The sequence below is a fragment of the Dermacentor andersoni genome, chromosome 9 (genome assembly GCF_023375885.2).
Source record: "Dermacentor andersoni chromosome 9, qqDerAnde1_hic_scaffold, whole genome shotgun sequence".
Classification (NCBI taxonomy): Eukaryota; Metazoa; Arthropoda; class Arachnida; order Ixodida; family Ixodidae; genus Dermacentor; species Dermacentor andersoni.
The window spans coordinates 26,714,460-26,738,267 of NC_092822.1; the positions used below are offsets into that span (position 1 = coordinate 26,714,460).

General features: G+C 49.3%; 2 protein-coding genes across 2 annotated transcripts in view; one reads left to right on the plus strand and one right to left on the minus strand.

Moving 5' to 3' along the window:
• Positions 1 to 23,808, plus strand: part of LOC126527348 (uncharacterized) — a 279,210-nt gene that overhangs the window by 214,243 nt on the left and 41,159 nt on the right. The gene's annotated exons all lie outside the window — the stretch shown is intronic.
• On the minus strand, positions 1,435 to 19,432 carry LOC129383806 (uncharacterized). The gene is made up of 7 exons (XM_055068686.2): positions 19,010 to 19,432; positions 17,707 to 17,796; positions 16,537 to 16,623; positions 15,824 to 15,910; positions 4,904 to 4,990; positions 3,209 to 3,369; positions 1,435 to 2,021 (listed from the first exon to the last, which is right to left on the minus strand). The coding sequence occupies exons 1-7, from the start codon at positions 19,086 to 19,088 to the stop codon at positions 1,677 to 1,679; spliced, it is 936 nt and encodes a 311-aa protein (XP_054924661.1). The 5' UTR covers positions 19,089 to 19,432; the 3' UTR covers positions 1,435 to 1,676.

Consider the following 23,808-nt stretch of genomic DNA (forward strand, 5'->3'; position numbering starts at 1 on the left):
GCTGACGCATACAACACGCTTCCTTTCGCGCCACCGTTGCCGGCTTTTCGTGGAAAAGGCAGTTCTCTCTGGGAATACACTAACCCCCCCGCTCCCCCCTAACAAAAAAGAAATAACAATAAACACGTGTGAAGAATCAAGTTAACAAATACTTTATGCAGCAACTCTCTTCATCCTAACCACTGCTTTTGTGATTGTAATCATAATTGACTTAGCTATTATACTATATGTTATATTGCTCCTATTTTTATTGTATTGTACATTTGCATTGCTTGTTCACTACTGAAGTCTTCTTCGCATTTCTTTGTCTTACTAAACAGTTTTATATTCTTGTTTTTTCGCGCTCTCATTTTTTTCAAGTTGTCTGTGAAGCCACCGTAACCAATGCTTGATTTGTATCGTTTTTTTTTTCCCCTTTTTGTTCATGTATGGGAGTCCCCCTGACAGATTGTAACTTTGGGACTCCCTGTGTAGTGCTAATTTTGCATAAAATTCTTGTAAAACTGGCATCGTTGATGATGAATAAACTTGAACTTGAGCACCGTACTTGAGCCCGACACCTGTCAGATTGCACCATATGTCTCACGTTTATATATATGTCCACTGATCCTGCAATTTGTCTTAGGCGTCGATAAAGTTTGTTGCTGCCGGTGATATGTGCCACACCTTTCGCGAGAAACGGGACAGCTGCACTTGGTAGAATGGGCCAGAAATACGCGGACAACGCAGCATGCTGTCTCTTACTAAACGAAACTGTTTTATGGGGGAAAAGAACGCGCGCTTTACTACTGTGTGTAAGTTATCTAAGACCGGTCACTCGTATACGGTAAACATAAGTAAGGTTGTTTGTAAGCTGGTCAAAAATCATTCGTAAGCTTAGGTAAAACTACTTTCTGCAAAACGTTTAGGAACAGTGGTTCTGAAATTTATGGTTCGTCGATAATCCGCCTGGTTTAGGGAGTCATCATGAAAATGAAAACGGAGAAACGCCGACCATAAATGACATGGTTTAAAATCATTTAAACCATGCTTTTTTGTTTTAAACCATTTCATTTTTATTCGGCGTTTCTCTGTTTTCCTTTTCATTAAACAACCATTCTAAGCGTATGCGCAAGTTAGGCTACTATTATTGCCCGTAATCAAAGAATAATTCGTTAAAAGTGGACACAAGTAAGGCTGTTGTCGGCAAACTATCCAAAGATCATTCGTGGTGTGTATGCAAAAAAAGTGCGTGCAAATTATTAGGAACAGTCACTAAGTGCAAGGGTAAATGAGGTGGTTGTTTGTAAACCGTCCAAAAATCATTTGCAAGTGCAAGGAAGGCTTCTATAAACTAGCACTAATTTCATTCAGCACTGACAATGCCGCCAAAGGGCACGACATGACGACCGCATCCCCGAGTAGTTCGTTGGTTAGATAAAGTAATTTACAAACAAGTATTCGTAAGTGCAAGTCTGTATAAACTGTATAACAATCATTAGTAACTGCGGGCGTAAGTGAAACTGTTGCCTGTAAACGTTCTAAAGAACAGTCGTACGTAAGTATTACCGTATGCCAGGCGATCACCTGCCAAATGTTTAAAAAGCGATCGTTGATGATTTCTTAGCCGACTCGACGATAAGAACGCTTTATATTGGCTTCTCTATAGCGCCGACGTCTGGTCATAGTGCGGGCAGTCAGCCACGTGTGGAATTGTGCGCCCAGTCGGTTCGGGCACCACCGGCGGCACCGGTGGCGTTGAACACCTTGGCCGGTATCTTGTAGATGGGGTTTCCCCCCGGCGGCTCGGTGAGCTCTCTCAGCGGCGGCAGCTTCGAGGAGGCGATGCTCGCGTAGGCGAACACGAGCACGTTGACGATGGCGAACACGATGATGGCCACCGTGGCTATCCTCATCGCCAGCGACACCGGCACCTCCTGCTGCGGGGCGTCGTCGTCGTCGTCGTTGGCGTCGGGGAGGATCTCGTGCCACGAAACGCGCCGCGCTCCCGGGGCGCCGTCGGCGGCCGCCGTGCTCGTCGGCTGCGTGGCAAGGTGGGCGGGCACAGGGGGTTCTGGTAGTTTCGTTTACTCGTTTCGTCGACTTCGAGTGTTCGAACGCGGGCAGGATTCAGTCGCAGACTGACTGGGGTGTGTGCGTGCGTGCGTGCGTGCGTACGTACATACATACATACATACATACATACATACATACATACGTACATACATACATACGGATGGACAGATAGATAGATAGATAGATAGATAGATAGATAGATAGATAGATAGATAGATAGATAGATAGATAGATAGATAGATAGATAGATAGATAGATAGATAGATAGATAGATAGATAGATAGATAGATAGATATTAACGTCACGAAGCAACAAGAGTGTGGTTGTGGTCGCTCACCCGGTGTTGTTCCGAGTCATCGCTATCATGGTAATGGCACTCTTGACACACTTGACACTTATAGATCGCCGACTGTATGCCGTATGATTGCGTGACTTGCCCAACTAGCGTGCTCCTTTTAATCTAGACTAGTATGTCTGCTACACCCGCTTGCCTTCGAATTCATGTTGTCACTTGTTTGTCTTTTAACGTTACGCTTACCGTATCGAGTTACACCCGTGTCCTTCTAGGACTTGCAAAGAAAATAAGAAATTGCGGCGGCACACATCTGCCGATGACTGTCGACTTTAATGCTATTGGCATTCAAGCAATGCAGCAACACATGATACTGCCACCGCCGATTAGTGTCGTCTATGAACCGCGCACAGCAACCAGGCTCCTCTCTCGCGCTTTCTTCTGGACACGATGCGCCACCTAGGGCCGCGCCCACGAAGTCCCCTCCTTATTTTGTGGCCTCCGAGATTACGCGGATGCATTAGAGCGTAAAACTGGGCGAGTCGGTTGATCTCCGCGGCAAAAGCAGCGCGAAAACAACGGCAACCCAAGACAGAGAAATACACAGGACATCGGCTCCTGTCCGGTGTATTTACCAGTCTTGTATTGCCGTTATTTTTTGCGCTGCTTTTACACGTAATGTCGCGGAAATCCGTGCTAACGCTGCGAATTCAAGCCATGCTGGTCGCGCCCAGCGAAGGATTCATTTTAATGGATTTTTTTTTTAATTGAAGAGCGACGTAAAAAGACTAGATAGCCACAACGCGGCTGAAGTTGGCTGAGAATGCTAATCGCATTACCACAATGCACTACGTCCTTTACCTGCTCCTGCGGACACTTCTGTTGCAGCTGCCTCTGGGAGCTTGTTCCGGAAGAGCCCATGCCGGGAGCCGCGGTCTGGTCGTGGACCGATGCAGCTTTTACCGTCGGCGCCCCCTCGGGCTTGTCGTCGGGCTGCTGAGCCTTTTCGGATGCCTTCGAGGCTGCACGATAGAGGAGGACGGCTTAGCGTTGCAACACACCCTCGCCGTCGCGAGGCCTTATTTGTACAATTCTTAAAAGGATGCGAGGTGTGGTATCGTCTGTTCCGTAGGCGACCCGACTCGACTCGACAGACTGGCGGCACGAGCGTTTATTTGAATAGTTCGTAATGCGTCGGAAGTCTGTTATCACTTTAGGATTACCGACTGGACCCGACTGGACTCAACAAATGAACTCGATTAAGACGGACGGAGGACAGACAGACAGACAGACAGACGGACAGACAGACAGACAGACAGACAGACAGACAGACAGACAGACAGACAGACAGACAGACAGACAGACTCTACTCGATGCGGCGCTACTCGACGCGACTCCACTCGATACGACTCTACTCGACTCGACTCGACTCCACTCGACCCGACCCTAGCCGACCGATGATTCGGTTTAACGTACCACGTGACACCGTTTCGATGTATTAGTGGCACACTTTGTGTCTGTTCCTTCCCACCAAGTCTGCTTATGTTGAAAGAACGCAAGCGCAACGAAAACAACGTGGAGCAGAGCACTGCAACGTTCCATCTGCACGTGAAATGTGATAACACATTTTGAGTAAAACTGGCTGGAAACGATGTCTCGACCTCTTGACGCAATGGACTAATTTGTGTCCGCTTTAGCAGCGGCACGCAAGCGCTAAAAACAAATGCGGCCCTTTCAAGCCTTCTTTAATGACATATGAAGCCGTGCTCGGAAATATCTGCGACGATCCTGCGCTGCGCTCGGCTACCTGGTTATTGATTAGGGGATACGTCCTTCATAATTATTGTTTGCCTTAACAGCAATTAGTCGAAAGGACAAAAAGAGAAATGGAAATAGGAGTAGAAAAACAAAGAAATATCGATTGGTCTTATGCATCGGCAGCGTATGACGTGTTTTACTTATGTTTGTTGCGTTTGCCCCGGTACACTCGCTCTGTGACAAACATTGCGCAATTTCGTTATCCGACTAACAGCACAGCAAGGTATATCGATAATGTCGGGATCATTACGTTGCTTCTGCTTAAAATATGAATTTGCGTTCAGCGTAAGAGAATAACATTCCTTAACCATCCACCAATAATAAGTTTTTTTTTTCTTGTCTTTGTCGCGGGAGGGTAGTCGGAGCAGGCCCAGTGTATTGCGTGCAACAGCCGTGACACTTACGCAAGTCGTACACTTGTGCAAGTCATACGTTTAATGACATTCAGATGCTCGAGCTATGTCACAGTGCAGGCCCTTGAAACTAGTGTCAACGGTACGTTTGTGACAGTGAGATAATGGAGCCAGACAACCATCCGGTCTCTCGATAGCTGTGCGAGCCGCAACTATATATGGTGGCCACTCGCTCCTGTCTCAGTACTGCCAGAGTGCGCTTGGTCGAACCGACCGTTGTCTCTGCAAGTGCCACGCCCCGCTGTACCTACTAGCAGTTGGAAACACGCGTTCGGGTACGGCCGAGTACGCTTGGTCGAACGAGTGTTCCGTTCTACACGCTCACCTTGCGAGGAACGCGATGCTCTGCGTTGACGTTTCTTCGGCGTCTGAGTTGTGTCCCCTTCTTGGGTTTTCTGCTCCATCTCGGAGGCTGTCGATGTTGCAGAAGCGACCAGCGAGACGAGAAAGAGAAATGGTTTTTCTTTTTTAACATACCACCCTCGCTAGAGCACGCTCTCAAGAAGATGGCCGTCTGGGTAGCGTACGTAGAGCACTGCACAGGCCCGGGCCGACCCAGAAGCCCGGGCCCGGGCTCGGGCTTGAAGCCGCGGGCCTGGGCCGGACTCGGGCCCGCTCATTAAAAGGCCTAAGTCGGGCCTTTGAGCGCACGCGAACATTATGCATTGCATGGTCTAAGGTATTTTGTGCCAAGCTGAAGTGACACGTGCAAAGAGCTGGCTCTTAGTATACCTTAGTGTTGGAATCGCACCGCTGGCACGAGTTGTTGTAGTCTCGGTGCTGACGCCCGTTATTGCGAATGGGTCGCAAGCCCCAAGGGTAGCGTTGGCCTGGCGGCCTGGGGCACTGGAAGCATCCGAAGGTCCCGGCAAAGCATGAGAAGACTGGTAACAGAACAACTTGTTTATTCTAACATAGCAAAAGAGCGGCCGGTCAGGTCGACCGGAGTGGAGAGACGGGAGAGCACGTAACTCAACAGTACAAATCGGAGCCTCTCTCTTGGCGTCCGGGGGCAGCTGCTCTTATACTCCCGGCGTCGCGGTCCAAAAGGGAAGGAGGGAAGGTCACGGGATGAAGGTCACGGGACGGCGCAGCAGGAGCCCACGACGGCGCGAACTGTCGGGCCGAGAGACCTTCAGGCTCCTCATTCGGGGAACTCCGCTCCCCGGCTGCCGCGCTTTGACAAGCGAGGGCACACACACACACACGCACACACGAAGACACGTGGCACTGAAACACGCCTGGGCACGCTTGGCGGGTAGGCGGTGCGGCGGCGTCGGACGGGCCAAAATGTCCGCCGCTTTGAACAAAGCCCCGGCGTCCGTTGCATCCGCGCCGGCATTACCGCGCGTTGTAGGCGAAACGTAACAGACCGCCCCGCCGGGGGAAGGAGATCCCGATGGTCAGGGGACTGCATCCGCTGTCCGGAGGGATGTCGCTCGATGATGCTCATAACCGAAGTTGGGCGTCCTTGGGCGTTTCTTGAGCGCAGCGCACAGAGAAGGCCTAGTTCTCACGTTCAGGTGCACACAGGACACTGCAAAGTGACTTCGGGAGAGTTGACATTTTTGTTCTCGTTTCCGGCAAGCGTTAGAACCACGCCAAAAGTCAACCGCTCAGTCAGCAAGCACGGCACAACCCTCACTAAGCCCTGCCAGGCTCTTCCCCCTTTTATACTGCTGCCTAGTTCCTTACAGTAGTTTAGCAGCACTCAGAACGCGTCCACAAATCGGAAAAATTGCACTAAAAAGCACATCATCACTTTGAAACACTACACAAAAGCAATAAGTTAAAAATCCTGCCTCAGGAAGAAAAACATCAGTAACAAGCAATTTTGAGGCTGATTCCCACGTTAGGGGCTTCGACTTAAGCCATCGGCGTTACCGTTGAGACTCCCCTTTTTGTAACGCACCTCAAAGGAATATTGTTGCAAAGCGAGGCTCCAGCGCAGGAGGCGGCCATTTTTGGGAGAGATGGTCTGCAGCCATTGGAGAGGGCAGTGATCCGTTTCAATGATAAACCTCGAGCCGGCTAGGTAACATGACAATTTCTGAACGGCCCACACGATACACGCACACTCTTTCTCGGTGGCGCTATACGCCTGCTCACGACTCGTCAGCTTACGACTAGCATACAGGACGGGGTGTTCTACTTCTCCATTTTCCCGTTGGCACAGTACAACGCCCATGCCTCGCTCACTAGCATCACACTGAACAACGAACCCTTTTGAGTAGTCGGGCGATCGTAGCACAGGCTGGCTTGTTAGGGCGCTCTTTAGGGCGCTAAAAGCTCTTTCTTTCGTCTCATCCCAGACGACTGTTTGCGGCTCTGTCTTTCTCAGAGCATCCGTCAAGGGAGCCGCGATATCAGAGTACCTGGGGATGTACCTCTGATAGTAGCCGGCGACACCTAAGAACGACCGAATATCGGTCTTCGTGCGCGGTTGCGGGAAGTCTCGCACAGCGGCCACCTTTATTTCAGAGGGGCGGCGACGACCCCGACCAATCACGTGTCCGAGGTAGACAACCTCGGCCTGTGCTAACTGGCACTTGGGAGCCTTGACTGTCAAGCCCGCATCGCGCAGGCGGGTTAGCACTGCCCGCAAGTGCGCCATATGCTCAGGCCAGGATGCGGAGAATATCGCTACGTCGTCTAGATACGGTAAAGCGAATTCTTGCTGTCCCCGCAACACTTTATCCATGAGGCTTGAAAAGCAGTATGGCGCGTTCTTCAAACCAAAACTCAAAACTTTAGGACGGAATGTCCCCATTGGTGAAATGAACGCCGCATACCTACTAGCCTCTTCTGTAAGTGGAACCTGCCAATAACCCCTGACAAGATCTAGGGTGGAAATAAACTGAGCGCTACTCACTCTCTCAAGGCGCTCCTCGATGTTAGGGATCGGATAAATTTGATCCTTAGTGATGGAATTAAGCCTGCGGTAGTCGACGCAAGGACGAGGTTCCTTGCCCGGTACCTCAACTAAAATCAAAGGGGAGGTATAATCACTCTCACCCGCTTCAATAACACCGAGCTGTAGCATTTTCTTTACCTCAGCCTCCATAATATCGCTCTGGCGGGGTGACACCCGGTACGCCTTGGATCGTACTGGCTCTGGGGAGGTAAGTTCTATGTCATGAGTAAGGACAGAAGTCCTACCAGGCCTCTCAGAGAACAGACCTTGAAACTCTTGTAAGAGCTGGTGTAGTTCGGTTTTCTGCTCAGGCGACAGCGATGCTTTACTTATTAAGTCACTAATGACTTGATCGGTGTCTTTCCTGTTCGTCACTGAGCCTAGTCCCGGAAGCTCGACCGGAAGCTCTTCTAACTTTCCCGCATCGGGAATTTCCTCTCCAGTATCTGGTGCCTTTAACGCTACAGGCTCAATTTTATCCCGTTCGGGCGTGCTCTGACTACCAGCTTGCTGCGCCTCTGACCCTTTCTCATCGTTCAACAACGTCGGCCCCGCAACTACCGCCTTTGCAGCGAGCTCCCGAACCTTCGATCTGGTTAAGGCCTGAACGCTAGCCTCACCAAACAAAAGCCCCTTCTCGCGCAGGAGGTGATCGGACCTGTTCGAAAATAGGTACGGGTACTGGGGGGGCAGCATAGATGACACTGCGGCCTCCGTCTCAAGTGCTCCGAAAGGTCCTTCAATAAGCACTTTTGCTACCGGCAGACACACGCTATGAGCTTCCACTGCTTGCTTGATCCATGCGCACTCGCCCGTGAACATAACGGGTTCTACGTAAGAGGGGTGAACTACATCCATCGTAGCTGCGGTATCGCGAAGCACTCGGCACTCTTTCCCGTTCACGAGGAGGTCTCGCATGTAAGGCTCGAGAAGCTTCATGTTCTCGTCAGTGCTGCCTAATGAAAAAAACACGACTTTTGGTTTTGTTTCTGGGCACTGCGCCGAAAAGTGTCCCGGCTTCTGGCACGTATAACACACGCGCGCTTGCCTCGTCTCGAACCGCTTTCTCATGGGCGTGAACTTCGGCCTCTCAAACTTAGAGCCAAATTCACCCTTTTGACCGTCCTTAGCTCCACGAGCCCGACGCGTCACAAACTCCTCGGCTAACTCAGCGGCTCTAGCCACCGTACTAACGTCTGGCCTATCCAAGACCCAGTACCGCACGTTCTCAGGTAACCGACTATAAAACTGTTCTAGCCCGAAACACTGCAGAACTTTCTCGTGGTCACCAAACGCTTTCTCTTCTTTGAGCCACTCCTGCATGTTTGACATAAGCCTGTACGCAAACTCTGTATATGACTCACTTTTGCCTTTCTCATTTTCCCGAAACTTCCGACGGAACGCCTCCGCTGACAGCCTGTACTTCTTTAGCAGACTCGATTTCACTTTCTCGAAATCCTCTGCCTCCTCTCTCTCCAAGCGAGCGACTACGTCGGCCGCCTCGCCGGGTAACAAAGTGAGCAAGCGCTGTGGCCACGTTTCCCGAGAGAACCCCTGCTTCTCGCACGTTCGCTCAAAGTTAACCAGGAACAAACCAATGTCCTCTCCAAGCTTAAACGGCCGCATCAGGTCAGTCATTTTGAACAATACTCGTTCTCCTGCACCGTGTGCCTGACTTCCATTACGAGCGCGTTCCATCTCTAACTCGAGACGCTTCATTTCCAAAGCGTGTTGACGGTCGCGCTCTCTTTCTTTCTCTTGTTGCTCTCGTTCTATCTGTTCTTTACGTTCGCGCTCATCTTTCTCTTTCTGTTCTTTAAGTTCACGCTCCTGTCTTTTTGCCGTCTCCCTCTCCTCAATGGTCTCAAGGCATTCCGACAGCTCGTCATCCTCAGCTTCTAACTCAAGAATAGCCCTTAGCAGTTCTGGTTTTCTGAGTTTGTCTGAGACATCCAGACCCAACTCTCTCGCAAGCTCCAACAATTTCGGTTTGCGCAACGACTTCAAATCCATGGCTGCTCTGAATGCTGCTTTCTCTACTGCCTACTATTGTCTTGCCGCAAACTAACCCGGTAGCAACGACAACCACAATTACCAGCTCTGTTTCTAACACTAACAAAAGCCTGGCAAAACTCAGAAGAAGAAAGTCCCGCACTCACCAAACCTCGCAGCCAAGACTTCAGCGCAGTCGTTCCGCTGCAGGCAACCAGTCATCACACAGGGCTCGTTGCGCTGCTCCCGGATGGTCGTTGTGCTGCTCAGCATACAGTCAACCGCATCTCTTCGCTGCTGGCCTCCGTTGTCGCGATCTCACCGCTGGCAACCAGATGTTGGAATCGCACCGCTGGCACGAGTTGTTGTAGTCTCGGTGCTGACGCCCGTTATTGCGAATGGGTCGCAAGCCCCAAGGGTAGCGTTGGCCTGGCGGCCTGGGGCACTGGAAGCATCCGAAGGTCCCGGCAAAGCATGAGAAGACTGGTAACAGAACAACTTGTTTATTCTAACATAGCAAAAGAGCGGCCGGTCAGGTCGACCGGAGTGGAGAGACGGGAGAGCACGTAACTCAACAGTACAAATCGGAGCCTCTCTCTTGGCGTCCGGGGGCAGCTGCTCTTATACTCCCGGCGTCGCGGTCCAAAAGGGAAGGAGGGAAGGTCACGGGATGAAGGTCACGGGACGGCGCAGCAGGAGCCCACGACGGCGCGAACTGTCGGGCCGAGAGACCTTCAGGCTCCTCATTCGGGGAACTCCGCTCCCCGGCTGCCGCGCTTTGACAAGCGAGGGCACACACACACACACGCACACACGAAGACACGTGGCACTGAAACACGCCTGGGCACGCTTGGCGGGTAGGCGGTGCGGCGGCGTCGGACGGGCCAAAATGTCCGCCGCTTTGAACAAAGCCCCGGCGTCCGTTGCATCCGCGCCGGCATTACCGCGCGTTGTAGGCGAAACGTAACACTTAGTAAAGAAAAGCGAAAAACAGTTGAAGTTCTATTTTTTTTCTTTTCCCCAAAAACGAACATCACGGATATTCCCACGGGAGGAACAAAGATTTCGGTCTTTTATTGCTTATACTCTGCAGCTGATCAGACCCCCCGGAGGTGAGGTTGACACATACGGTACAATCTGTAAGTAAAGGAATATTTTGATGCTGCGCCTATACAGGTGTAGACAGCATTATAGAGGGTGTTTCACTTCACTTGGGCCAAACATTATAAATACACAAATGCTTCGTAGCTCGACAGAACCAAGGTAATTTTGTTTGCCGTCGCTTGTAGATACTCAGTTTATATATTGCAATTCGCCTAATTAGATATTTAGTCTCACTGATTTAATCAACTTCTCAGTTATTATCATTAGATGAAAGTGTTAATAAGAAAATTGTAGAGCACCATGGAGAGCGCTCCCGATACAGCTTTCTGTTGCTCAATACGTGCAACATAAAATGTTTTTTCGAACGTAAATGAAGCCCGCGAATACACGCAAAGTGCCACGAGCGGCCAGTCGAGCGGCAATATTGCGTGTATTCGCGAGCTTGCTTCACGCTCGGAATAACACTTATATGTGGCACGTACTGAGCAACAGAAAGCTGTATCGGGAGTTTTTCATGTTGCTGTACGGCTATATCATTGACTTTTCATCTAATTTTAGTAATTGAGAAGTTGAATAATTAATTAAGACAAGTTATCTAATTAGGGGGATTGCAAGAAATAACCTGAATATCTACAAGCGACGGCAAACAACATTACCTTGGTTCTGTCGAGCTGCGAAGCATCAGCATATTTTTAATGTTTGGCCCAAGTTAACACCCTGTATATGACTATCCTTCTGGTCGAAGGGCTGATGTTAAGACGTGTGTAAGCTTTAAATCTCCTTCAAAGCGTCATATTATTTTTTGCTTGGGCAGTGACGGAATTAAAGAGACATTCCTTGTCACAGACATATTAAGTTCGAAACCGTACTCGAGGCGCACGACTGAACCATCCCAAGGCGCAAACGCGTGTAATTCGCGCCATCCGGAAAATGATGGCTTTGCCGCCTTGCAGCGACCACTGCGAGATTTTGCCAACTCCTCACACGTGAGCAGAAATAAGAGGCGCGCGAAGAAAGAAGCGCCTAGAGCCTAAGAGACGGCCTCCGTTGCTAGGCGACAGCCGGCTAAGCGGAGCATGCGCAGAGCGCGGACCTAAAGCTTTACGCGGCCCGCCCATATGGAACCTCCTGCGAGGAGCTACTTCGTGCGTAACGTGGGACCAACGTCGCCATATACTGAAAAGAGAGAAAAAAAGGCTTTGGCTGTTCTGCCGTAGCTCGGCAGAGCACGCTGTTGCTTCTAATGTGTTGGTTACCGGCGTTATATAGTTCGTAATTCGTCTCCTGTACACGTCGCACCACGAAGAATGCAGCTGTATTAAGAGCTAAGCTCGCTGCCGGGAAGCTAAAGCTTGTCTCCAAGCAAGTTAACAAAAGCCAGGTTTGGAAACATTTCCTGGAAGTTATTGACGTGCACACCCTATCACCAGTAGGGCAGGTGCAGTGCAAAAGCTGCAGAGCCTTCTTCGAATATGATGGCGGGAAGACAGGAACGTGGCACCTGAACCGCCACAAGTGCAAGGCTGCAGAAACCGCTGCGTGTAATTAGAACGCTTCTCGGTGAAGGACGAAGTTCTTCACCGAGAAGCAACCCCAGATTTCATCTACCGTTAAGGGGAATCTGACGACTGCTTGCGTCAAGTGGTGCGCAAAAGATACGCGGCCATTTGACGTTGTTTGCGACGACAGATTCCTAAATGTTGCCGACGAACTCATTGCTATCGGTGCCAAGTACGGGAGCATACCCGCGCAGACCGTGATTCCGCCTCCTACGACAGTGTCTCGCAGGGTGTCCGAAGTTGCAAACGAACTCCGAGAAGCGGTGATGCCTGAGATCCAGTCAGCGATGAAGGAAGGTCGCTGCTCGATGACCCTTGACATCTGGACCGACGACGACAAGAAAGTAGCCTATATCACTGCAACGGCGCATTACGTGAGCGGGAAATGGGAACTGAGGAGCCTTGTTTTGTTCACTAGCGACTTTCCCTCAGAGAGGAAAAACGGGAGAGAACATCCGTAACGAGGTTGTACGAAGGAGCGCTAAGCTGGGGATTGATGAAGGCATGTTAAGCAATGTGGTGTTCGTGACAGACCAGGGTGCCAACATAATTAGCGCACTGCGTCCGTATGCCAGAATGAACTGCTGCGTTCCCGTCTTTAACACCGTTCTTCGGAACGCGTTTGATGACGGATACCTAGCTCAGGAACTGCCCGACCTTTTGGAACAACTGCAAGAAGTGAAGGCTGTCGTGACTTTTTTGAAACAGAGCGGACTGACAAACCATCTACCACACGGTGTGTGCCAGGAGATATGCACGCGGTGGAATTCGAAGCTCGCCATGATCAAGTCGGTGCTAACTCAGTACGATGCGATAGAGAACCACCTGGATTCAAGGGGCAATCTACTCTTGGAAGACGTCAATAAGGACTTGTTGACGGAGGTTGTCGAATTCTTGGAGCCCTTCGAGGAGGCCAGCGAAAAGCGTGAGCAGGACAAAGTTGCAACGCTGCCCCTTGTATTGATGTACTGCACAAAACTGAAGAAGCACCTTATTGCTGTTTCGACAGACTCACCAGGAAGCTCGCCATGATCAAGTCGGTGCTAACTCAGTACGATGCGATAGAGAACCACCTGGATTCAAGGAGCAATCTACTCTTGGAAGGCGTCAATAAGGCCTTGTTGACGGAGGTTGTCGAATTCTTGGAGCCCTTCAAGGAGGCCAGCGAAAAGCGTGAGCAGGACAAAGTTGTAACGCTGCCCCTTGTATTGATGTACTGCACAAAACTGAACAACCACGTTACTGCTGTTTCGACAGACTCACCAGAAGTGTGCAAGCTCAAGTCGAGGACGCTAGAATTTCTTCAAATAAAAATGCCCATAGGAGAGCTTCACAAAATCGCAACGTTCTTGTGGCCGCCTTTCCGCCATCTCCGCGTGCTTGATGAGCAGGAGAGGAAAAATGTTCACGACAGAGTATGCGAATTGTTGATTGATGTACATCTGCGTTTTCCACAAGGAGAAACGAGCGCACACCACGTGGATAATGGACCGCCAGCGAAGCGTACGTTCCTTGACGAATTTAAGGAGTGGCACGATGCTGCGGAAACTCGGCCAGCCGACAGTGAGCTTGACAGTTACCTTCGGGACAGTGACTCGTGTGACGATATTGAGAAACTGCTCGAATGGTGGGAAGCGCAGTGCAGGAAATACTGATGGCTTTCATTTCTTGCAAAAAAATAAGTACTTTGCATCCCATCTGCAGGAGCGCCACTATAGAACGCAATTTTGGGGCAACTGGGTACGTACTCGAAGAGAGGAGTACCTGCTTGAAGCCGGAGAGCCTGGACAACCTGCTGTTTTTGCACAATAACATGGAAATTTTTGCCTTTTGCTGGCCTTTTCAGACTCTCATTCTTGTGGCATCGTTTTCGGGTGCGGTCTTCTTGTGTCACTGGGTGTTATTTTATGCGTATTTTCTATCTTTATTTCATTACAAATAGAGAAACCTTTTATCTGGAATAGCAGCAAGTATGGTGTGGGACAGGTTCATTACATAATGATATTGTACGTGGCGATTACGTTTCCGTGTCGACGTAGAATATGAACAATTTATAGTTCATCTGCTTTTGCTGATAAAATATAAAAAATATAATATATGAAAAAGCTTTGTTTATCTTGCTGCAACAAATTATTATTCAAGAACCTCTTTTAGAAAATTGTGTAAATGATGTTTCCAACGCGAGTGTAGAAAAGAGCATCATAGAAAGAGTCCCGGGTTTTCTTTTATCCGCTTTTCCATTTTAGCTGTACAATCCTTTAAAATAGATTTTGTTGCTATGTTTTATTGTCACTATACTTTTATTGTAATGTCTTTTCATGTACCACATGCACATGTACCACATTTCATTTGTATTCCTTGGTATTACGTGCCAAAACCACAATATGATTACGAAGCACGCTATAGTGGGGACCGGATTAATTTCGACTAGCTGGAGTTCTTTAACGTGCACCTAAATATAAGTACGCCGGTGTTCTTGCATTTCGCCAATATCGAAATGCGGTCGCCGTGGCCGCGGGAATCGCACCCGCGTCCTAGGGCTTTACAGCTTAACTGCTGAGCTACCACTGCGGGTAAACCAGTATTTCGATGCATGTACACACCGGATTTTCCGTCTGATCGTCCGCTACAAAGCGAAAGGCATCAATAATAAATCATCATCAACAACATATGTCTAGCGGGCCCGGGCCGGGCCTGGTCACGAACACGCGCGCACTGGCTAAGCGTAGTAATGAACGCCCGGGCCCGGTCCAGGCCCGGGCTTGGTATCACGGGCTCGGGCCCGCCCCGAGCCGAATAATCAGGCCCATGCAATGCTCTAAGCGTACGTATAGCATTTATTGCGTTTGACCCAATACACTCACTCTGTGACACACATTGCGTAATTTTGTTATCCTGCTAACATCAGCACAACAAGGTACATCGATAACGTCGGGATCATTACGTTGCTTCTGCTTAAAATACGAATCTGCGTTCAGCTTAAGCGAATAACATAACATCCCTTAACCATTCGCAAATAATTAGTTTTTTTTTCTTGTTTTTGTCATGGGAGGTTAGTCGGATCAGGCCCAGTGTGTTGCGTGCAACAGCCGTGGCACTTACGCAAGTCGTGCGCTTGTCCAAGTCACGTGCTTAATGTGGTTCAGATGCTCGAGATATGTCCCAGTGCAGTCCCTTGAAGTTTTTGTCAATGGTACGTTTGCGACAGTCAGATAATCGAGCAAATCAAGGTCAAAGTCAAATTATTTTTATTTAGGCATCAGAAATGAGTTGCCTAGGAGGCAGACATTAAGGCAAGTTAATGCCTGACAAAGTGTCAACCCCCTTCCCCCACTCCCCAAACATCTCACCCAACATCGCTGTAATAATCGCTACATTGCCTGTCGACAAAACTTTCAATTATAGATCAGTAGAAAGCAATGGCAACAATGCATCAAAATGATAACATTTGAAACAAGGGTATTCTGTATCGCGAGAAATGCGCAACTAAGAATGAGTGCCATTTGTGAGATGAAGTACATGAAAATCGACCAAAGCAATGAAACAGGAACATATATCAACCATCCGGTTTCGAGATAGCTGTGCCAGGCGCAATTATATACTGTGGCCACTTGTTCGTGTCTCGGTACGGCCGAGTACGCTTTCTTGAACCGAGAGTTCCGTTCTATACGCTCACCTTGCGAGGAACGCGAGCCTCGGCGTTGACGTCTCTTCGACGTCTCAGTCGTGTCCCCTTCTTGGGTTTTCTGCTCCATCTCGGAGGCTGTCGACGTTCCCGAAGCGGCCAGCGAGACGAGAAAGAGAAAGGGTTTTCTTCTTTAACATACCACCCACCCTAGATCATGCTCTGAAGAAGATGGCCGTCTGGGTATAGCGTACGTATAGCATTTATTGCGTTTGCCCCGGTACACTCGTTTTGTGACACACTTTGCGTAATTTTGTTATCCGTCTAACATCAGCACAACAAGGTATATCGATAACGTGGGGATCATTACGTTGCTTCTGCTTAAAATAAGAATCTGCGTTCAGCGTAAGAGAATAACGTCCCTTAACCATCCGCCAATAATGAGTTTTTTTGTTGTCTTTGTCACGGGAGGGTAGTCGGAGCAGGCCCAGTGTGTTGCGTGCAACAGCCGTGACACTTAACGCAAGTCGTACACTTGTCCAAGTCATGTGCTTAATGTCGTTCAGATGGTCGAGATATGTCACAGTACAGTCCCTTGAAACTCGTGTCAATGGTACGTTTGCGACAGTGAGATAATGGAACAAGACAACCATCCGGTCACGCGATAGCTGTGCCAGCCGCAATTATATGTTGTGGCGACTTGTTCTTGTCTCGGTACGACCGAGTACACTTGGTTGAACGAGTGTTCCGTTCTATACGCTCACCTTGCGTGGAACGCGAGCCTCTGCGCTGCTGTCGCTTTGGCGTCTGAGTCGTGTCCCTTTCTTGGCTTTTCTGCTCCATCTCTGCGGCTGTCGACGTTCCAGAAGCGGTCAGCGAGATGAGAAAGAGAAATGGTTTTCTTCTTTAACATACCACCCTCGCTAGAGCACGCTCTGAAGAAGATGGCCGTTTGGGTATAGCGTACGTATAGCATTGTTTGCGTTTGCCCCGGTACACTCGTTCTTTGACGAACTTGGCGTAATTTTGTTATCCGACTAAGATCAGCACAACAAGGTATATCGATAACGTCGGGATCATTACATTGCTTCTGCTTAAAATAGGAATCTGTGTTGAGCTTAATAGAATAACATAACATCCCTTAAGCATTCGCCAATAAGGAGCTTTTTCTTTTTTTAAAGCGAAACCTTTACTAGCCGCGAACTTGCGATTTCGCCGTGACCGTGCTCCGAGGAGGCACACGACGTCACACCACGTTCCTCGTCGTTGCTTTCGCCTCCTCTCGCTTCGCCAGCTGCGTCGCATGCCTGATAACATGTCGGAGGATTGAAAAGGAGAGCCCGCGTGCGCCGCAACGACAGTTGAGGCGGCAGTATGGACGGCGAGAATTCTGATAAGCACTAGCAGGCCTGGAATCGACATCGGAACGAGATGAAGAGGAAACCAATCGTTTAGGAAATAGACGAACAGCCCGCCGAACGACTGGCTAAATGCCGCAGCATAGCTAGACAACCAGACTAACCTGGACTTGCAATCAAGATTAACCAAGGCTAACCATGCTATGCATTAGCTTTCGCTAGTACATCCTGGCATAGCCGAGCTAAGCCACTGCCAATTTTCTTTCTTATCTTTGTCACGGGAGGGTATTGGATCAGGCCCAGTTTTTTGCGTGCAACAGCCGCGACACTTGCGCTAGTCGTACACTTGTGCAATTCATATGTTTAGTGACATTCAGATGCTCGAGATATGTCACAGTACAGTCCCTCGAAACTCGTGTCAATGGTACGTTTGTGACAGTGAGATAATGGAGCTAGGCTGCCATCCAGTCTCGCGATAGCTGTGCCAACCGCAATGTCATGTTGTGGCCACTTGTTCATGTCTCGGTACGGGCGAGTACGCTTGGTTGAAGCGAGCGTCCCGTTCTATACGCTCACCTTGCGAGGAACGCGAGCTTCGGCGTTGACGTCCCCCCTTCGGCGCCTGAGTCGTCTCCCCTTCTTGGCTTTTCTGCTCCATCTCGGAGGCTGTCGACGTTCCCAAAGCGGCCAGCGAGACGAGAAAGAGAAATCGTTTTCTTTAACATACCACCCTCGCTAGAGCATGCTCTGAAGAAGATGGCCGTATGGGTATAGCGTACGTATAGCATTTATTGCGTTTGCCCTGGTACACTCACTCTGTGATACACATTGCGTCATTTTGTTATCTGACTGACATCAGCACAAGGTATATCGATAATGTCGGGATCATTACGTTGCTTCTGCTTAAAATAGGAATCTGCGTTCAGCTTAAGAGGAAGCTTTAGCTCGGGCCCAACTCCAACGCGGCCTATTCAAATACATGTAAAAACGCAAAAACGTTTTCCTGAGATAACCCCTGGACCGATTTTAATGAAATCTGTTGCAATTGAGAGGGCAACTGAAATTCTAGTGACTGTTGGTCGCAGAATTTCTATTTAGGTCCTGAATTTTGTTAAAACGATTTTCAAAATTCTGCACACGATATATTTCCATTTTACTACATATTTTTACATCCATATGTAACCTATCAATTTTGTCCGCTTTAGATATACTATTACATGCGACTCACTGAATTGTATTATCTATTTTATTGCTGAGTTGCAGAGTTGTAAACTTGATAGTCTCGCTTTTTGAAAATTTTTTATTTTTGCTAATTTTATTAAACAATTGACAATCTAAATCAATAATCCGAAACCAACAGTCACTAGATTTTACGTTTTTCTTTTAAATGCAACAAACCTCGTCAAATTTGATGCAGTGGTTGCCGAGAAAAACGAATTCTGTTTTTAAATGTATTTAGATAGGAGCACCCGAGCTAAAGCTTCCTCTCAAGAGAACGACATAACATCCCTTAACCATCCGCCAATAATTAATTTTTCTTTTTCTTGTCTTTATCACGGGAGGTTAGTCGGATCAGGCCCAGTGTATTGCGTGCAACTGCCGTGACACTTACGCAAGTCGTACACTTGTCCAAGTCATGTCCTTAATGTCGTTCAGATGGTCGAGATGTGTCACAGTACAATCCCTTGAAACTCGTGTCAATGGTACGTTTGCGACAGTGAGATAATGGAGCCAGACAATAATCCTGTCTCGCGATAGCTGTGCCAGCCGCAATGTTATGTTGTGGCCGCTTGCTCCCACGCTACCCGCGTGGGAGCAAGTGGCCAAGCGTACGGTCGAGTACGCTTGGTCGAACGAGTGTTCCGTTGTATACGCTCACCTTGCGTGGAACGCGACCCTTTGCGTGGACGTTTCTTCGGCGTCTGAGTCGTCTCCCCTTCCTGGGTTTTCTGCTCCATCTCGGAGGCTGTCGACGTTCCAGAAGCGGCCAACGAGACGAGAAAGAGAAAAGGTTTTCTTTAACTACCACCCTCGCTAGATCACGCTCTGAAGAAGATGGCCGTCTGTGTAGCGTACGTATAGCAAAATGACGACGACGGTGACGAAGGTGATGATGATGGTGATGATGATACAGCAGCTGCCCCCGTCACGCGGGCCGATCACACGAACGGAATCGGCCATAAAGAAAGAGGAAATAAAGGAAAGAGGCCACAGCTCTCCACACAGTGCTGCCGTCTGGACTGCCACCTCTGCTTAGCGTCTGCTGGCATTACTTTGATTCGCCACCAGTGATGCAGGAATTGATGATGATGATGACGATGCTATACTATGGCGCGTACCCGCAGAGGGTCGTAAGCAACATACTTTGGGGATAAATAATTCAGGCGCAAAAGTAAAGGAAAGAAAGCAGCGCAATTTCTTCGACTCAACAAGGAAATCCTGGCCGTGGGAGGAAATGAACCCGCGGCTGTATACCAGAGTTGAAGCTTCAGAAGATGTGAATACCGGGCGTGTGTAGTCCAGCTCAAGTCTAGAAAAGGGAAGTTCAGAATCATTCAGCTTGAAGCACAGAAGCGGTGACATGACAGTAAGTGTTGTGCAATAACGTGCAACCGAGTTGCGGGTAGAGGAAGGAGTCTTTCGCCCTTGAACGTTCGTTCGTTCTTTCGCTCATTCGTTCGCCCGCTCGCTCGTCCTTTCCTTCATTCGTTCGTTTGTTAGTTCGTTCGTGCTATTAGCTTACACTGACAATCATCGTCGATTGTTCCTACAGAATATTGTTTTTAGTGTTTATGTTGGCAGACGCAATAGGGGAAGGGTATTTCTGCGCTTATAATGTAGTACTGACAAGTTTCTCACGGCGGCAAAGCGCGTTAACAAGAGAATTGCTGTCTGGGTCAAAAGACGAAAGATGGCAACTGTACCTTGTAGATATTTTAACAATTCACCGAGAGGAAAACAACTCGTTTCTGGCATAGAACAACTCCGCCAATCACAGTGCCCCAACACTGCTGTGGGTAGAACTTACGCAAAAAATCCCGGAGAAAGAAGGAAACACAAATAACGCGGTTTGAAGCGCGAGAAGGCAGCCCAAGCTGATAGCAACTGCCAGATGTCGTCATCGTCATCACTGTTCTCATTGACGCCATACGGCGATCGGTTGGAACCATTCGTCACAAAGGAAAAAAGAAAGAAAGAAAAAAGGCCTCAGCGATATCAAAGCCTCACCTGTTCACCCATCACAACTCAAAACTCAGCCAGGCTATAGAGCAACGAACATCTAGTAAGTGCCTCTCCGGCAACGACAGCGAGGGTCAAAAAACACCGAAGAGAAGCAAAAAGAGCCGCTGTCGTCGCCATCTGCCGCGCATCATTACCAACGCCATCATTCGACGCGAAGCAACGCTACTTTACTACCAAGCACTCCTAGACGGAAAATAAAGTCAACATCTTAACCGTAGGCGCCCGGCCATTGCAATGGCTCGCAACGCAACCTGACTGCAATGAACGAGGTTACGTAACGTAGCCGACGCGCCAACAACGGTGCCAATAAAAAGGCTAGAGGAGGGTAAGAAGCCCCCTGCCCCGTTGCTGGCGGCGAGAGAGAAAGAGAGAGAGAGAGAGAGACAACTCGATGGCAACGTCCGTCGGAAATGAAACGCCTAATTGGACGCCGTAACCAGCTGCGCCGTAATTGGTGGGAGGTGGGAAGCTGGAGATAAAAGCCTCGAGGGCGAGTTTTGCGCGCTCGTTGATGAGATCGTTTACGCGCCGCATCGCCGAGGAGAGGCGGGCCCGCACGTTGCAAACACTGGCCCGGAGATACGCTATTACAACGAGACACGGGCGAAGGAGATTGCGCGAGGGGGGAAGATGGGGGAGGGGGAGGAGGGAGGGGGGAATGCTTCGAAGCGGTATGCCAATATCGCGCTTGTCCGAATGCGATGCGTGCTTCATGGTGAGTGCACGGCACGTTCGGCTGCCGTCATCATCAATGTGATCAGGCGTCCTTCGTGGAGGCAGCATTCCTCGACATGTTCCTCATCCGTGTGCCTCGCAAAGTGCTGACGTGGCGGGCGGGCAGAACATTCTTCTCTCTTGCGAGGGAGAAAATGAGAGAGCGGCGGAAGGTAACGATATAAGCGAGTTAGGGCTGAGCAAGAGAATTAAGAGTGGTGGACGTCGCTGAGGGGGCGAATGGAAACCATTGCTGACCGTTCCAGAGGGAGCGCGGAGTGAGTGAGTGAGTGAGTGAGTGAGTGAGTGAGTGAGTGAGTGAGTGAGTGAGTGAGTGAGTGAGTGAGTGAGTGAGTGAGTGAGTTGCCTAATGTTTAACCGCGAATTTAAGTGCGTAAGCGAATTCGCAAGTAGCTGAATGACTCCGGTTTCTTGAGAGAGGAAGAGGTGGTACTTGACAAGCTTACAGGTTTGTTGAATGACTTCATTGGTTAAAATTGAGGGATTGAACCAGTCAGTGAGCTAGTGCGCGAATGAACTTGGCTGACTGATTGACGCTCACTGACTGTTCTTTCTTTCGCTGCTTTCTCAATGATAATGCCGGAGGCCATAACGAAAATATTACTGATAGCTTGGACATGATGTGCTATAGCGTGAAGGACGCTGCACAAGATGTCCAGTCGATTTCAACTAGCCCAGTCTTGTGTTCCCCAGATTTTCCTGTTTCGGCTGCAGAAGGCAACCTTCTCACGTAGAAGATGTCAGTGTTGCATCACTGGCGATTGTTGTCAATTGCAACTCTCCTAGGGAGCAGCCCAGGCACCATGCCTCTTGGACGACTTTGCAATACGGTGATTTTCTCCCATTAATAACTTGTGGGCCCTACGTGCAAGAACCAGGGTGTGTGGGCTTGAAGTCAATCACAAAATAGCACTTGCAACAACGACAGAAGAGAAGTCCAAATTGAAAACACAGTACATAAAACATGCCCACAAGAAAACTGGCCACATGTCACGCAAAATTGCGCGTAACATTTGAAGACGACTTGTGAAACGATACATGCAAGTGGTGTCGAAAACATGGCGTTCATGACGTATTTTCGGCTCTTGCAATCGCTTTCGCCGCATGCAGTCATCAAAAGCATAGCCTTCGAGGCCTGCTTCTGTTACTCAGAGAGTCTTCGCTAGGGCGTGGATTTGGAGAGCACCTCTCACATAAGGAGTCAAAAATGGACTTTTTAGTTTAAGCTTAGATGTGTAAACATACAGCCGAGAAGTGTTAACAGAGTGGCTAGGATATTACATAAGGGTAAAGTGTATGCTTAAGGAAACTGGGTGTATGTGTATTGCAACAAATAAATATTTGCACGCAAGTACCAGTGCATGCACAAATTTTTTTAGGAAACGGGAAATAAAGCCAACAATATTAGGACATCCCGTTGCTCAGAACTCCGAACTGGTGGAAAGAATTCGATAAGCTGCTGAGGTTAACGCTATAACCAGTTACAGAAACATGCATGTGTAAGCGGTGAAGCAGTGAACGAATAGATAGATTAAAAGAAGAAACATAGGTTGCAGAAACACATTATTTAGAACAACGACATATCGCGAATTGCCTATCACGAGTCCAAGACATTCGACACTTTCGTCCGGCTAACGCATCTACGTAGAATATAATTAGGTGTACCATGACAGCTCTGTCCCGTGCACGAAGAGCACACTTATCCCATTGCTCACAATAACCTTGGGCGTGAACCGCTTCTCTTCGTGTCTCTATCAGTGCTGTACTAGGACGAGGTACTGGCGCGACGTAGATTCCAGGGGCAAACGCTGGAGCACGCGGTGAAAGCGCAATCAAGCGCGAACTTTTCCTGCGTCGCGTCAGATTTCCGCACCCGTTGGATCGTGACGTATAATCCCGGCACCGGAATTCCCGGATGTTTTCTGTGACTTCAAACCGTGACTTCTTATTCTGCGACAGTTTCAGGATCTAATCGGTCTTCGTCGCACGAAACTTCGGCGAGATTATATCGCGCCCGTAACTTTAAGAGAAGCCTAAGGAGTAAAAAAAAAAAATGAAACTGGTAACTCGCACGAGGAAAGAGACGTTTCTGAAGCCCTGTTTTACGCTCGACGGCCGTCGGTGAGAAATTGCAGCCCGAGACGAAGCCCACACAGCTGTAAACAACCGGAAATCCGCACTCGGAAGAAATGTCAGGGTTCGGGCCGGTGTACGCGCTCCCGCTTATCGATGCACGCGCTCACCTCTCGCATCGACCGAAACCCTGCGATGCGCGCGGCTGAGGCACGGGCACGGGTGCTGAACGCCACCCTCCGACATACTCTACGCCCCGTCGCGCTACCCAAATTCTTCGCTCCCCACTGGTAGCGCGGCGACGAGAACCCGGCGGAAAGGAGGCGGCCGAAAAATGGGGAGTACTGGAAGGACAGAAGGGAGGATAGGGAGATGGAAGCGGCCGCTATTGCGAGGGGAGCCGAGAGCGCGGGCCGGTTTTACGCTCCGAAGCGCTTATCGAACGCCGACAAGACGACGCTCTGGACGACACCGTATCGAGGGAACACCGCTGGCAGATCGTCCATGCTCTTCTCCCATCCTTCTCCCGTTTTTTCGTCTTTCTTTTGCTTATACATCCCTAAACGCGTTCAGGCAACGACGGAGCAGCATGACGACGTGGCGCATACATTAACGTCGGCGGATCCG